Below are 17249 nucleotides of genomic sequence, written 5' to 3' on the forward strand. Positions count from 1 at the left end.
GAAAGCCAGAATGCTGCTCTTTTTTAGCTTAATTTTTTTTCCCAGTGAAGCTGTTAGTTTGTCATGAACACCAGATTGAACATGCATAGTAAATGTAACACTTCCTACCTTTTTCTTGATCACACTTAATTGAATTAGTTACCTGTAGCATCTGGCTGCCAACACCTTCTCTTTCCCTATATGGTCTAATGACTCCATCTTCATGAATAAAGCGAGGAGGCCGTAGGCTCTCCACACCCTCTGAGGATTCTGTTGCCCTGAAAAATGTTATCACAAAAAAACAGCTTCATTCCATTGCATGTGCATTTTGCATGGATGCCTAAATTTGGTTTTAGGCTGGGTGCAGTAATCACTGTTTCTAATAAAATTAATACATGTTACCCAGTACCTTGTCTAGTGCAAGCCTTCTAGATTGATTTTGCAGATAAAGAAAAAAGAAAAATGGTCAAGATCACTGTACCTTTTAATACCCTGGAAAGTGCTGCTGGCCATATCGATGATACCTCCAGTAGGCCGTGTCACTGCTCCCACTAATCCTTTACCAACTCCTTTAAAGAATCCAGCTGCTCCCTCTTTTTGGGCACCTGCAATGGGAAGTTATAATGCAATAAACAGAAAACAGGGTTTTCAAAACACCTGTGTCTAAGAATACCAAACATATTTATAATGATAATACCAAACAAACATATACTTAGTACATATTAATTTTATTATCTACCTATTACATACTCAATATTATGTTGACTACTTATCTAAAATTCAACTTTGCTGATAATTTTAAAAACACATTAAACCATAACATATTTATAAAACATACCAATAACAAAGAAACACTAAGAACTAAGGGCCCCATTTTCAAAAAAGATGCGATGGCACAGCAGAGTATGCAGGTTTTTTTTGGATGCAAGGACAGGTCGCAGCTGCGTCGATTTTCAGCAGAAGAGTTGCACTGAAAAACTATCCTTGCGTCGGTGCATGTTGGAAAGTTTTGTCAGAACTTTGTGGGCATTTCAGGGTGTTCCCTGCTTTTTTTTTTTTTTTTTTTTTTTAAAATCACCTCCCAGTTTATCTGCAATTTTCAATCAGTAGAATTATCGCAACTCTGACTCTGAGTTGTTCTAAATGAGTTTTAGATGTTTCAGTGAGCCATTTCATTAAGAATAGCCAGGTCTGTGTGAAATGTGTTAATGGGGTAACACAACTGTGCTGAATTTGTAAATAATGACAGCATATGTGACTTTGACCCAATCTGTACTTCAACACAACCTTAAGCACAGCTAGAGCTATTTGGAATTGTGAAACAAACATGGCATTACGTCTTCTACAGTTTAGAATGCTTGAGGAAAGGAGAAGGGGAAGGAGGAGATACCCTGCACCAAGAGTATATCGGACCAGAGTGACTTTTCTTGACCAGTCAAATGAACACGACTTACAGAGATACCAGCTTGATAAACATACAGTCTATAGCAGGTCTGTTTTCAGAGTCAAAGGACAATCTACAGAGAGCTGTGTCATACCAGTGCATGTCAGGGTTACTGCTGCCTTTACCTTTTACATAACCGTCTCATTCCAAATACCAGCTGGGGATGTTTCTGGTATCTGCCGATCTTCAATATCTAAATGCATCAGCCAGGTAGGCTGCTTTGGTTAAGTGGGCAAATACATAGTTTTTCCCTATGTCCCCTACAAGCAACACTACCAGCTGGGGTTCGGCTGAAGTACAAATATAACCTGCAGATGTTCCTGGCTGTGGAACACTAGACTCCGAGTCATTGAGTCATAGGATATCATGGTCTCCGACTCCCCTGATCAGATGTGAATTAATGGCCATCCGTTCTTCAGCATTGGTTGATGTATGTTTGTGGGAGGCATCCCTCTAGTGCCTCTCTTTTTTTTTTTTTTTTTTTTTGATAATTTGTTTTTAGCACAAATTAACATTGTAACACCTTTTTCTGATGTGTGCAGCTTTTCTTGAAGCCTTCGATACAGCAATAACTTTATTAACTATTTTTTGCCAGGCCGTCTTTTTTTCTGCTTTAGAATGTTTTGTACGAATCCTTTTCCAAATAGGCCTACTCATTCTGGATTGCTTCTTCCAAAATGATGTGCATCTCTTCCTCTGTGAAGTTTGCTTTTCTTTTTATAGGGCACCCCGTTTGTGCCATTGTTTGTCTTTCAAACTTCTCCAGTGCAACCCTCAGCGAGAGGCCATGTTTGTACTTACTGTGGCCATTTAAATACTCAATAAATGTGCAGAGTCGCAGGCTTACATCTTCAAATTTTCCTACTGAAAATTGCATTTTAAAAGAACTGGTTGTAAGTCAGTCGCAGTGCAGGCTGTGTTGCGTCTGCAATTAGAATAAAACTAGCCCTGTACAAAAATGACCCCCCAAATGCTTACCTTTTATAGGTTTTGTTACAATTCCTGTAATACCACTGACAAATCCCTGTAAAAAATAAAAATAAAGCAATTATAAACAATAATACACATTGTTCAGGAAAGTATGACATAAATCTAAAATTGAAATGCAGTTTACAGGGCTACTGATTTTCCATTCTGGAGAAAGGCAAATTCCATTTTTCAAAAATTACTAATTATGTTTTTTCCCCACTTTTTATCAATTTATTGACAATTAAACATGGCATTTGAACATAAATATAATGTTGCTAGTTAAAATAAGTACATTAATAAATATTCCAAACATTCTTTCTTATTTATTTATTTATTTATTAAAGCCAAGACTTTCAATCAGACTCTTGTTGCTGTAATAGTAAGTAAAGCACCTGAAGACAATTACATGTCATAATGTTTATAAATATCACTTGGCTCATTGCTGGCATTAAAATAAGCACGGAAACTTAATTACATTACAACATTTCAGAAAATACATGTCTTCCACTAAGAGAGACAGTCTACAAATAAATCTAAAAGATCTGTTTAACTTATTGCTGGCATTACAATAAAAAATATGAAAGAGTTTAGTAACAGTCCAGCAATCTATGGGACACTGTAAACCAAATATTTTCTTCAAAACCATTGATCAAATCCTGCGTCCAGCCACCGATAAATCCATCTCCCATTCATCCTCCCCTCCTACCTGCCATGATTTCTCTTCTTTCTTTCAGAATAAAATCGACACCATTTACTCTACGCTCTCCTGCCAAACCCAGTATAGTACATGACTACCTCGACTCCCCTCCTGCTCTCTCTTCCTTCTCTCCTCTCTCCATTACTGATGCCTCCAGCCTATTGTTGAAACCAACTACTGCCAAATGCCTATTGGACCCCTGGCTAACAAATCTCTTCCATCTCTGTGCTTCTGATATTGCTCCTTTTATGCACACTCTCAACCTGTCCCTGGATTCAGTCTTGGTTCCTGCTGCCCTCAAGACTGCCAGAGTAACGCCAGTGCTCAAAAAACCCTCCCTTGACCTGGTTGTCTTACCTAACTTCCATCCCATATCTAATCTTCCTTTTCTCTCCAAAACTCTTGAAAGGGCTGTAGTCACAGCCAGCTGACGAAACATCTCACAGATAACAATCTGCTTGAATATTTGCAGTCTGGCTTCTGGCTGCTTCATAGAACTGAAACTGCTCTCCTCTAGATTGTAAATGATCTTCTGCTTAATGCTGATGCTCGTCTGCCCTTGTCCTCCTTAACCTAACTGCTGCTTTTGATACCATAGATCATAGCATTCTTCTTGACCGCCTTCAGACGTATGCTGGGATCTCTGCAACCTGTCTCTCCTGGCTGTCCTCTTACACCTATCTGGACGTATGCAGTCTGATTTCTGTGATGGAAGCAGTGGTGATGCAAACCCAGTCACCTGTGGTGTCCCTCAAGGGTCTGTTCTTGGACCTCTTCTCTTCAACATCTACATGCTTCTCTTGGGTCACCTCATCCGCCAACATAGCCTCATGTTTCACTCCTATGCAGATGACACCCAGCTCTACCTAAAACTCAACCCTGGATGTCCCTCTGCCATGATCCAGCTCTCAGCTTGCAAGACATCGAGGCCTGGATGTCTGCCAATTTTCTTCAGCTCAACACTAACAAATCTGAACTGTTTTCAGTAAGATCAAAACCTTAACTCAACCATCTCAATATTACCACCCTGAACCTTGGAAACTGTCTGCTGCTGCCTTCCCCCACTGTACAAAGCCTTGTTCTACTTCTGGATAGTAACCTCTCCCTTGATGCCCAAATCTCTTCGGTGGTCAAATCTTCCTTCTACCACCTCCAAAACATCTCAAAGGTCCAATCCTACCTTTCCCTCCCAGATGCAGAGATACTCAGTCATGCATTTGTCTCATCTCGACTTGACTACTGCAACTCTCTCTATGGTGGTTTTCCATCACGCGACATAAACCAATTGCAGTTGGTTCACAATGGCACCGCTAGGATCCTTACCAGATATAAAAAAAACACAATCACATTACCCAGAGTATCTCTCCAACCTGCTGACCCAGTATGTCCCTGCCTGCAAGCTGAAGTTCTCTGACTCTGGCTTACTTGTTATATCTAAGCAAATGTGCACCACACTCAGGGAGCACTCTTTAGCTTCATGGTTCCGACTCTCTGGAACTCTCTCCCAGCTTTAGTGAGTGAAGCCCCACAGTGGCTCGCTTCAAATTAACTCTCAAGACCCACTTGTTTTCTCTTGCTTTCCATGCTCTTTAAGGCTGATATCAGTTATTAGAGGTTGTCTAACTTGCCATTTCAGATTTTTCTCTTTATTTTTGTTACGATTCTGTATGACACATGCATCCAATGTTTAGAACTCACAACCTAGCCTTATATTTAATGTACTATGTTCTAAGTACCTTAGTTCTAAGTTTTTCAGCATAGATTTTTGTTGCCGTCTTTTGCTTTCTTGTTCTCTACGCGTTTATGCAAAATGCAAACCACGAGTTGCGAGCAGAAAGAGATAACATTGCAAAACTTCATTCCAAAAATGCCTAATTCCACAAATCACGGAAAATCAGTAGCCCTAAGTTTGTTATACAGATAAGGTTTTAGAGAAAACAGCTATGAATCTGATAAAACTATGCATATTTTTAAAACCACATGAGCAAATGCATTTTTAAACTTAACATACAATTTAAATCAGAACACTACCTACCGACACTAAACCTTTGCCTCCCCGAGTAATGCCTTCCCTTAGACCACTTGGCTGTGTATTCATCTCTTCTCTACGCTTCTGTTGGTACTCTTCATCCAAGGTCATGGCTGCAATCCCTTTTGCCATGGCACCAGTGATTCTGGAAGCAGCACCAGCTAAGCCACCTGAACACATTTTTTTTAAATAATTAAAACACAGATCAATTATAGCTCATGATCACTGTCAATACTTATGACAGTGTAATTAGGAAACAAATAAAACTGATCAGTTAGTTGTGAAGTTTCCCTATTGCCCTTTAAAACAAAGGGTACTTTAACTCCCAACAACACTTACCAACAGCACCTCCAACCAGAGCTTTTACACCAAGTGCCATTCCTTCTGCAAACTCCTCTGGTCCCTGAATGGCTCCCTGATAAAGAAAATACAATGACATATTAGTTAGATTAGAATACAATATGGAGTCAATCTTTTTTGTTTGAAAAGCAAATTGTAGAATTAATTTCTTTCATTGGGTGATATTTTTCCCCCAAATATAAACATGTGATTAACAGCATGGACATTCCTTCACATCTGCGTGCCCTATAGCACAGTGGTTCCCAACCTTTTTGGGTATGCGGACCCCTTCTGAACCTCCAAACATTTCGCGGACCACCATGTACTACTATCATAGTGACACTGCCGCTACACAAGGACATTCTATTAAATTTGCTTTCCACTATAGTATCGCATTTGATAACGATGCCTTACGGGAAATTGATTAACTTACCTAACGAGATGACTGGTGCTGTTTCAGTGATTTCACATCCCGAATTTTGACAGGTGAGGCACAAATTACAAAATAGTTATTACCACCCCTCACTCAATGGATAATGCACTAAATGTACTTTGTTCAGTTGATTTAATATATACCTCAGTTGAGAGCATTTAACGCATTCAAATAATAGACTGCAATCACTATGTAAAATATACCCCCATCAGCACAAAATCATTAATTCAAAACGATCAAGGCTGCTTGTCACGGCTTGCCAATGTTACAATGGAGATGTAACCTTGCTGTATTTAGTTGAAAGAAGGAAAACCTGGCTAACAATAGTTTGTTTATTGCGCTTCCTGCCATTGTATGGACTCCATGACACATTTATGGTCTTTCTTCAAAATCTCCAGTGCTAGTGTTACTCTGCCGCCCTTAATGATTGAACGTCTCTCTTCTTAGCATCTTACTGTAAAACATATTTTCTTCAGGTCGCATATAATATCAGAGTCAACTAAAAGACATTATTTGAAAGAAAAAAATAATAATTCGCACAAATTCGAACTGCTACAAAAACAGGCTAAACACGTCACACTTCATACAACGTACATGAGGTGTAATACAGCGGCAGGTGCTGTATTCTTCCGAAGATGTGTGAGGAGGCTATTTTTATTTTGTTTTCCCACAGACCCCCTCTGATGGGACCACAGGTTGGGAACCACTGCTGTAGCAGATAAAGGGTTATAGCAATGCTTGAAATGCTACATTTGCCATTTTGGGGACCGTTGGTGTTTTTTTTAGTTACATTTTTTACTGGAAAAAGAAACTAACCTGATAGGGTTCATAGAAGAAAGCTTCAAATCCTTCAGACAAGCCTCTGATTAATCCAAATGGGTTCCCCAAGACATCCAGTCCAAGAACAAGGACATACATTTGCTTGATGGCCTAAAACAAATAATTAGTATACATATTTTATAACCTGAGCAGACAAACTTGTATTAGTTCTATAGTGTAACTAATTCTACCAACCTGTTTAGAGTAATGTCTGATGACCTCCCACTGAAGTTGCTGAGTTGTACAGAATTGGTAGGTCAACTCGAAGAAAGCAAGTCTGTAAAATAAAAAAAGTAAAAAAAATACACACACAAAAATAAATGCGATTCATTGTCAATATACAATATAGGTCTGCGTTTTTTTTTTTTTTTTTAATCAAAATATTTCTCATTAATGTTTATTTCCTGTTAATATACATCTTACAACTAGTCTGTAAGGACCATACTGTGCATCACCATTTATATAAAACAGCACTCCTTATTGATAAAGCAATAAAAACATGTTGCAATGTAAAATATGTATTTTCAATTTGAAATTGGTGTAAACATACTTGTTCTACGTTTGAAAAAAAATGCTCTAGGGATCATGACTAGACGATGTGGCAGGGCAACCAAAATACCCCGTCAAATACAGCTAGACACTTAACAGCGAAGAAAAACCCACAACGCACAAATTTGGTTTGCACCATCAAATCCTTGTAGTAAAGATGTGATGGGTATTGCAAGTAACATTAAATGTGAGGGTATTTTACCATTTGTTATGTGTAGTAAATTATCATTAAGTGTTAGTAAAGGACAAAACAGTTGTGAAGAGTGAAGGGTCATACTTAAACACTACATCTTGTGCATCTGTTAGAGTGGCACCGATACTCTTGAGCAGTAGGTTCAGGGACTGAACAGGAATGACTTCTGTCTGTCGTCTTTCCTTATTTCCATCTTCACCTCCAGTGCTTAGCGATAAACTTAAATGCAGCTACAAAGAAAAATATAATATTAAAAGCACCAGTTACCCATAAGAAAATGTAGAAGAAGAAACCTTTATGTCATTATACATACTTACAGTAATGATTATCAAAGTCAGGTGATAACACCAGGTTATTGGAACTTTAAATAAACTGATTATTTTGTAATTCTGTTGCACCATATTTTTCCTGATCAAAGCAAAATTATTATATGCAAAGAATATGAAGATGCAATTATGTCTATACAATTGTTCTAAAACAGTGGCACAACTAAATATAACCACTGTGCAAATATTCAAATAAGGCCTGGCATATTACCTATTACACAAAACATACTCTAAAGAGATCCACACACACTGTTAGGGATGTAAACCCCTTTTGCAGGGCTTTGACTACAAGACTAAATTACTTCAGGTCAGGACACCTGCTAGTCCCCTTTTATGATTGAACGAATTCGGAAATTACATATAACACCATTTAGATCACTTAAATAGTAATTAAGTCAGGGTGGTATCGTGTGCTAAAATGTCACAATGGTGAAGCGTTAGAGGCCCTTTGTCTGCTCATCTGCTATGAACTATTTGCAGCCTTTGATTGGATACACAAAGATAATCTACATATTATTGGATATCAAGCAGAATCACTGAAACCTCTAATATTTGAAGAAAATCCATTGAGCCAGGTATATGCAAAATTACAGGTGGATACTGGAGACATTTTACAGCCCAAAATGTCATCAACTGCTGGTGAACAACTGACCAGCAAGAGTTGGTAATTGGAACAAATATTGAATTTGTCATACTGTATTAATAACAGGTGCTTTGGGAATATTGAAATCATACAAAAAAACACACAATAACTTACCTTGATAGGAGATATGTGGAAATATTCATAAAGACCAATTGCTGAGGTATCTGTGGTAGATACAGTGTTCAGCTCTGTCTTAAGATATTCAATATCCTTTTCAAAAAGCTCAACCTGAGTAATACAATTATATTAGATGTTGCTGATATCAAGCATGAAGGCAGAATTAAAAAAAAAAAAAAAAAAAAAACACCACCACCACACAAACTTGACAATTGTTAGTTACATTACACAGAAATAGAACAACACCACACACTATAAAACATCACATGAGATTATTATAGGACACAAATATTACATCAAGAGTGTGTTCCTACTATACCTTTTGTTCAGTTGAAGCTTCATCAGCATTGTCTTGTGTAAAGAGTTCAGACATGGCATACAAGAATCCCAGGTCCAACTTTAAGCCCATCTCTTGAATCAGAACCTTAAAGTACCTAATAAATTAAAATGTATGTACTACTTAACAAATTTATTTTCATGTAATAACTCTCAAAGTTAAAACATTCTAAACAGGAAGATCAGCCCCAAACAAATTCTAAACAGTCAGAGGCTACCACAGGCGACCAACTTCCTATTTCATTCATAAATAAATACATGACTTTGGGCTCTATGTATCATTGATTTTTCTTTCACATCTTGACTTTTCGTAGGGTTTTGTGACTTTGAAGACCTATCTGGGACGTATTAGTCATTTTCACTCCCGTAACTTAGCTTCATCCCTGCTGCGGTAGTTTAGGTAGACTGTTAGTTTCAAACTACTTTAGTATGCGAATGTACGAATCTCATTATAATATCGAAATGTCGCGCTTAACTTTGATGTGGTATAATTTTTTCCTGATTTACGACTTTGGTTTGTGCCTGTTATTTTACACATGCCTCTCACTGGCGTAGACTTAGCTAGCTGTTTGTATGTGAAACTTCCTGTTTAAACTGTTTACAGGTTTTTAGTTACTTTAAAAATAAAAGCACCGTAAAACAAACAAATTAATTATTAATAGTCTTAAAAAACAAAGCGGTAATAAATACATTTTGTTTTGGTTTCTTTTATATTTTAAGGTGTTTCATTTTAAACCACATTAATAATGGAAGGGAAACACAGAAACAAATCATTAGAGTTCTTTAATTACACAAACAAATCTTTTCTTCTCAGTAATTATGTAGCGCAGAGACAACTGAAATATGATGAAAAGCATTTACTTGCATAGCCTACTGTATGTACTGTACTTTTCCTTTGCACAACTAAAATATACATAGACTGAAACAAAAGTTTTCTGCAATATTCTTAAATTAAAGCACTGAAAGCATAGGGAAGCATGGTTAGGGTACAGACAAGTACAAATATGGTAAACTGCAGAATTACAGTGCAAATTTACCATGGTAAACTTCCATATATAGAAACAAGCTTAGTTTTACTGATGCTTTCTGTTTTTGGGGACTGTGACAAACACGGCTGTAGTGGGGACGTCAGACCAGAAGAAACACCGAGGACTGCGAGATGAAATGATAAATGGATGCGCTGCTGCACGGTTTATTATTATAAAATAAAACAGTACAAAAACCAGGACATGGCACTGGCAACCAAAACAAAGAGACAAACAAAACGGACTAGCACTTAAACCAACAGACAAACACGGTGAGTCAAAACAACACTTATATATTTATGTTTAGTTATTTTACTTTCTCCTTCTCCACTCACCGAACACACAACACCGAGTGAGTGAAAACATGCTGCTTTTATGCAGCTGTACCAAGACTTGATTGCTAGTCAATCATTCAATTGGAGTAGCGGTACAACTGCACGTGAATTAATAAAGTGCAATTCCCCGTGCTCACATATTACATTTTACTTGCACGTGAAGTGCTGTGCAATCCTCGTGCTTAAATACAAATATACATTTTAAACACTCGTGTTGCACAGACCCGTTTATATCCTGTGTACCAATGACTATACACCAACATTAACACACAACACAAAATACACACAGGGGTGGGGCACTTTGCCACAGGACCCTTTTAGATCTATGTTTTGGCTTATTTTTGCTGAGCCCAGGGTCTGGGCTACATTTAACACATCACATTCAGTTTGTCCTGTTTCTTTGTTTATTTTTTAATGCTTTCTTTTTTGTAATCTTCCTAAGGTCATGCCATTTTTTTTTTTTTTGTCAAGTGTCTGTTGCTCAGTGTTCACAGAATTAATTTTGTTAGTTTTTCCGTGTTTCTTAATTTTGGCTCTGCGAAGTGTTAAATAATATTTCAATTATTTTTCCATTTCACCAATAGGTCAAATTTTGTCCGATGTCATAGTTGCATCAAGGTCGGAGTCTGTAGAAGCTACAGCTCAATCCTATTATATTTGCCTACTACCTTTCTGTTCACAATACCACTCATTTATCTTTGCCAGAAGGAAGTTCAAAATCTTGACTTTGTGTTGCTAATCTACTTATAATGCGATGCAAATTCCGATCTCTCCTGTATAATGAACAGTCATTTATGCTGTTTGTAAACTTGCTGTGATATTATGGTAGTTCACGAGAAAGGTGTTTAGTACATCGCATGCAAAAATTCTATGAAGGACAGATGCTACGAATTTGCAGTATTTACGAAAACGTAAGTGATATTAGTACATAAAGACCCATGTTTATTTCCTCAGGGCATCCTTACAAATTATATTTTGATTTCTGACAAACACCTTAAAACAAGTTTTAAAATGATTTGAGTTTAGTGGTTTCTAAATAGCCCTCATAACAAAACCAAAGAAACAACAAATGTGAGTTTTTGTGGCAGTAAAACAAGGACATGTTTATTCACCTAATAAGGCTGTGACCAACTAAAATGAATAATGCCAAAGCTTTTGGTCTGTAATATTAATACAGACAATTAAACAAATGTGGCAGTGAAGAAACACTTTTGAATGGAAAAAACAGCTGTGTACCAGACATCCAGGTGTACTGTCTGTCTCTGTTCAGCAAAATTCACAGATCCTCAATATGACAGCCATATTAGGTCAGTGGTCTGGTACATTAAAAAACTGTAGAACCCAACTTACTTGATACGAGATATGTCTGAATGTCCTGCAGACCTCGTCACAATGCTAACATCAGCTAGCGGTTTGGGTTCTGTATAAAAACACAGCCAATGCAGGTTGTTTAGAAAAGGTAGCACAGATTAGTTTACTGAAGGTTAACAACAATTTAAAATTGTTTCTCTTTAATTCTGCTGAATTGGTCCCAGCAAACTACCAATTTCAAAGTACAGTAACGAGACAGTGCCTGGGGCTGTTGCAGGCACCCCCATTCAAGTAAATTTAGTCTTGGAGTCAAAGCCCTGCAAAATGGGTTGCAAAACTTGTGTGTATCTGCCTGTGTGTTTGTTTGAAGATTTCCATTTTTGGTAAAACACTAAAGAGTTGTATTTCTCCAATTGCTGTGGAACCTACCATCTCCCTTCACACAAGGTGAAGAGACAATCTCCCTAGGAGGAACAGGTTTTGGGGACAGACAAACAAAATCAAAACGTAATTTCTTGAAACTCATTTTAATCGAGAAAAGTTAATTGCTGTCACAGCACTACAACTCATTTCCCCCCCAATAGTCTGAGTTTGGGAACACAAAAAATATATATAGTACTGTGCAAAAGTTTTAGGCAGGTGTGAAAAAATGCTGTAAAGTAAGAATGCTTTCAAAAATAGACATGTTAATAGTTTATATTTATCAATTAACAAAATGCAAAGTGAGTGAACAAAAATCAATATTTGGTGTGACCACCCTTTGCCTTCAAAAGAGTATTAATTCTTCTAGGTACACTTGCACACAGTTTTTGAAGGAACTCAGCAGGTAGGTTGCCCCAAACATCTTGGAGAACTAACCACAGTTCATCTGTGGATTTAGGCAGCCTCAGTTGCTTCTCTCTCTTCATGTAATCCCAGACAGACTCTATGATGTTGAGATCAGAGCTCTCTGGGGGCCTTACCATCACTTCCAGGACTCCTTGTTTACGCTGAAGATAGTTCTTAATGATTTTTGCTGTATGTTTGGGGTCGTCGTCATGCTGCAGAATAAATTTGGGGCCAATCAGATGCCTCCCTGATGGTATTGCATGATGGATAAGTATCTGCCTCTACTTCTCAGCATTGAGGAGACCATTAATTATGACCAAATCCCCAACTCCATTTGCAGAAATGTAGCCCCAAACTTGCAAGGAACCTCCACCATGCTTCACTGTTGCCTGCAGACATTCATTCGTGTACCGCTCTCCAACCCTTGGGCGATCATGAAGGCCACTTCTGACCAGACTTCTCCGGGCAGTAGATGGGTGTACCAGGGTCCCACTGTTTTCTGCAAATTCTGAGCTGATGGCACTGCTGGAAATCTTCTGATTGCGAAGGGAAGTAAGCATGGTGTGTCTTTCATCTGCTGCAGTAAGTTTCCTTGGCCGACCACTGCGTCTACGGTCCTCAACGTTGCCCGTTTCTTTGTGCTTCTTCAAAAGAGTTTGGACAGCACATCTGGAAACCCCTGTCTGCCTTGAAATTTCTGCCTGGGAGAGACCTTGCTGATGCAATATAAACTACCTTCTGTTTTGTTGCTGTGCTCAGTCTTGCCATGGTGTATGACTTTTGACAGTAAACTGTCTTCAGCAACCTCACCTTGTTAGCCGAGTTTGGCTGTTCCTCATCCAGTTTTATTCCTCCTACACAGCTGTTTCTGTTTCAGTTAATGATTGTGTTTCAATCTACATATTGAAATGATGATCATCATCATTAGCACCTGTTTGGATTAACTGTTTAATCATACACCTGACTATATGCCTACAAAATCCCTGACTTTGTAGCAAGTGTACCTAGAAGAATTGATGCTGTTTTGAAGGCAAAGGTCACACCAAGTATGGATTTGATTTAGATTTTTCTTCTGTTCACTCACTTTGCATTTAGTTAATTGATAAATATAATCTATTAACACGTCTATTTTTGAAAGCATTCTTACTTTACAACATTTTTTCACACCTGCCTAAAACTTTTGCACAGTACTATATATATATATATATATATATATATATATATATATATATATATATATATATATATATATATATATATATATATATATATATATATATATATATATATATATATATATATAAACAGGATACAGTCAGTGGATGGACGACCTGGGACTGTTAAACCTTAAAATGTTCAGTCTGAAAACACATATGCAATTGAATTAGAAGTGAATTAGCTGAAACATTTACAAACCTGAATCCATTGTGACAGACTTTGGAGGTTTTATGGGATAAAACACAAAGGGAAAGATGGCTCCAGGAAGCTGGTTTTGTATCTAGGAAGTCACAGGTTAATGAAAAAAGTTAAGCTACTGATTACCAATGAAAATGCTTAGGGAATGGAAAACAGTGTAATAAACAAACGTGTCTGGCTATGTCAGTTGCGTTTTTCCATCCTTGTATTAGAAACAAATCAATTCCCACTTCTCATATATATATATATCTATATTACACACACATATATATATATACACACACACACACAACAAATTAATGCACTTGCCTGTCACACGATTTCCCACTCACCAGTTTTCTGATACAAAGCCATTCTCTTCAATGTTACAATTTATCTGCTTATCTGTCACAGCTCACATTTCTTTTTTTTTGCATGCCAAATCAGTCTTTTTATTGTACAGTTACACAGCCCTTCCTTCAATTTCACCAGACTAAAATTCAGCAAAAAACAAAGCGAACGAGACAAGCTACGATAATGTAAAACAGTTAATAATTAAAGTTTTAGATGCTGTGGATTTTATTATTTTTTTAAACCTCTGCTCTTTAATAGCTTTTGTGCATTTTCATTTGCAAGTGAACTGTGAAATTAGGGTATTATCGAGCACTATATTCTGCAATTGAATACTGACTTTGGATACTGAATTCTGGAAACTTTCTCGCTCTTTTTCTAAATTGCTTTGCCTTTTACGTTGTACGCAGTTCTGGGAATGGTTAAGTATGCACTGTCTAACAGTCCATGTGTAGTCTCTTTTGGCAAGTCATCCTAACCCTTTTATACTCTAAGAATGTTCACCTACAATCCAACATGTTCTAGACTTTTCTAGAATTAGGTTCTGCATTATCATATTGAAAGTTCTAGCACCTTATAGACAATACTAACATAGCATCAAAGGGTAGGAATATTTTTGAATTCTCATTTGAGTTTTACAGAACAATGCGGAAATAAATAACTGTAGACCTTCATTTCTTGTAACTTTGTTCCTCATCCACAAAAGCAAAACTTTTGCACCAAAAGATTTTTCCTAAAATTCTTTCTTTTCGAGAAATCTCTAGAAATTATACATTTCCATTGGGGTATGTACACTTTTGACTACAACTATATAAAATCACCACCCCAGGCGTTGGATATATCATGAGAACCGCATGGCTCGAAGTAGTTGATACCGCTTATAACACTGCTACCTGACATTTGGGGGAATTTAAATAATTAAAACACATTTTTAAATTGAGACAAAACCAGAAACTTATATTGTGTATACATCCACAGTGTAACATAGTCCCACATTTAATTTAATGTTCACTTAAAAATTGCACGTGTCCATTTATTGTGAATTTATGCATCGAAAGTGGCATCCTGAAACAAGAGGACTGAGCACAAGCTAATGATGTTGATGGTCTGAGCTTCAGATAACACAGATAAGCGAGGCACACATATTCAAGTCTGTTTTCATCCTTTCGGATATCAAAAAATATTTTTGTTAGTTCTCAAACACCACCGTGCCAGATTAAGTTTAAGATTGAACCAGACTTTACACACCAATCCGACCGCGGTGTCGGGACAGTGCCTCAGTTTCCTGCAGACGCTTCAAATCCAGGCCGGTAATTTGGGAGGTGGTGTCTGGCCTCGTCTACTTGCTTTTATAAAAGTTTTCATGACTGACGGGAGTATATTATTGCTGGTTTTAAACTCGCCGTCAGCAGAGATGTTAACACTGATGTTAAATATATTTATTTAGCCCAGCTCTCAGCGTTATAAAACTGAAGACGGAATACTGGTCGCCAGTTGAACTTCTTCCACTGGCAGAAAAACCTGTTTAATGCTGTTGAGATGTTCTTTTTTTTCAATCTTTGTTTTCTTCTGTTTCATTTAGCTGTTCCTCATCTACTGTGATATGTCTACTTGCTGGTGCAGTTATTTAATGTATATATTTTTTTCACGTGACTGCTGTCTTCACTTAGCCAGGTGGTGCTGTACCAGTTATCTTTTTTCATCTCCAAATATATTTAAGGAAATTGGTGGAATGTCAGTCATTTTTGGCAGTGGTTTTGTAACTAACAACAAATAAAATGGCAGTTTGCCATGGAATTTATGATGTAGTGGTCTGTAGCGATTTATTCAGTGAGAAGTGGCTCATTAGTATGCAAGCAATGGTATACGATATATATATACACACACACACACACACACACACATATATATATATATATATATATATATATTATATATATATATATATATATATATATATATATACACACACACATTTTATATATATTACATATTTTATATATATTTATTTATTTTACATTTATAAAAACTAAACAGAAATGTCTCAATTTAGTTTTTTAACTTTATTCATGGATTTCCAAAAGTGTTTTTTCAAGGATACCTGGGCTGTAAAATAGCTTTTGCAATATCTTTTGTTTGCCACAAAATGTTCAGCAAAAGCATTTTTTATTTAAGGGTAGTGATATTTCAATTACAAAATAGGTGTAGACCTGATGTTCTGTACCTGTATCTTGTAGATCTGTACTCTGTATGATTTCTGACGTGCTGAGATGTTGTATTCCACTTTTACAGCTGGTAAGAAATTTCTCCTGATTGCAGCCTCATGGGGGAGCAACATTTTCATATCAGTAGCAGTAGGTGTCAGACACACCTTCAGATAAAAAAAAAAATGACAGTTACAGAATATGCAGAGATTGTGATTAAAAAAAAAAAAAAAAAAAAAAAACAGCAAGGAATTGTATGCAATTATGAGCAAATAAAAAACTAAATAAAAAAACTGACCTGAAAGTTTGGGTCAAGATTCACAATTAGGTTATCCACAGGACCAGAATCAATATATTCTCGAAAGGCCGACTCCAAAAAATCTGTCTGATTGGCACGCATTGGTTTCCATCTAGACTTGTGCTTTGGTTTGGCTTCCCACACAATGTCAGAACTGTAATAGTAAAATGATTTTTTTTTTTTTTTAAAGGCTGAAGAATCTAATAGCAACTCTTATCTTATGTTTTGTAAACAATAAAGTGGTAATAAAGTGAAAGCAACATATATGTATGAAGTATGTATCATTAACATTTTCCTTAACATGGATGGATACCAGCAATCACAGAGAATCATAGTCGGTCTTTACATCATACAGAAACCAAGTTACATGACCTTAATATAATATATCTATGCAACTTTTAGTGCCAGTACCAACAATTCGTGGATGTAAGCAATTCCACTTGTCCTGGTTATCAGACCTTCATTGTTGGAGGTTAAACTGTAATTACCAACTGTAATGACCATTGATAACTACAGTTATTATAGTATCCAAACCTGTACTAGCTCTCCCCAGGCCTAGAACAGATTAGTTAAAATGATGCAGGAAAATATCTAACTACAATAAAATAGCAGGGTTTAGCATGAGCCGA

At 36.9% G+C, this 17249-nt stretch overlaps 1 protein-coding gene across 3 annotated transcripts in view; it reads right to left on the bottom strand.

Moving 5' to 3' along the window:
- Positions 1 to 17249, bottom strand: part of vps13a (vacuolar protein sorting 13 homolog A) — a 123581-nt gene that overhangs the window by 24307 nt on the left and 82025 nt on the right. For all 3 annotated transcript variants that reach the window (XM_041255980.1, XM_041255972.1, XM_041255989.1), the window contains exons 55-68: positions 16621 to 16774; positions 16343 to 16489; positions 13789 to 13870; positions 11584 to 11653; positions 8857 to 8971; positions 8535 to 8648; positions 7536 to 7681; positions 6905 to 6986; positions 6707 to 6820; positions 5458 to 5533; positions 5125 to 5288; positions 2402 to 2447; positions 461 to 584; positions 143 to 257 (exon numbers count right to left, since the gene is read on the bottom strand). In XM_041255980.1, coding sequence (XP_041111914.1) covers positions 143 to 257; positions 461 to 584; positions 2402 to 2447; positions 5125 to 5288; positions 5458 to 5533; positions 6707 to 6820; positions 6905 to 6986; positions 7536 to 7681; positions 8535 to 8648; positions 8857 to 8971; positions 11584 to 11653; positions 13789 to 13870; positions 16343 to 16489; positions 16621 to 16774 — 1549 coding nt within the window. The remainder of the gene's footprint in view (positions 1 to 142; positions 258 to 460; positions 585 to 2401; positions 2448 to 5124; positions 5289 to 5457; positions 5534 to 6706; positions 6821 to 6904; positions 6987 to 7535; positions 7682 to 8534; positions 8649 to 8856; positions 8972 to 11583; positions 11654 to 13788; positions 13871 to 16342; positions 16490 to 16620; positions 16775 to 17249) is intronic.

The sequence above is a fragment of the Polyodon spathula genome, chromosome 1 (assembly GCF_017654505.1).
Source record: "Polyodon spathula isolate WHYD16114869_AA chromosome 1, ASM1765450v1, whole genome shotgun sequence".
Taxonomy (NCBI): domain Eukaryota; kingdom Metazoa; phylum Chordata; class Actinopteri; order Acipenseriformes; family Polyodontidae; genus Polyodon; species Polyodon spathula.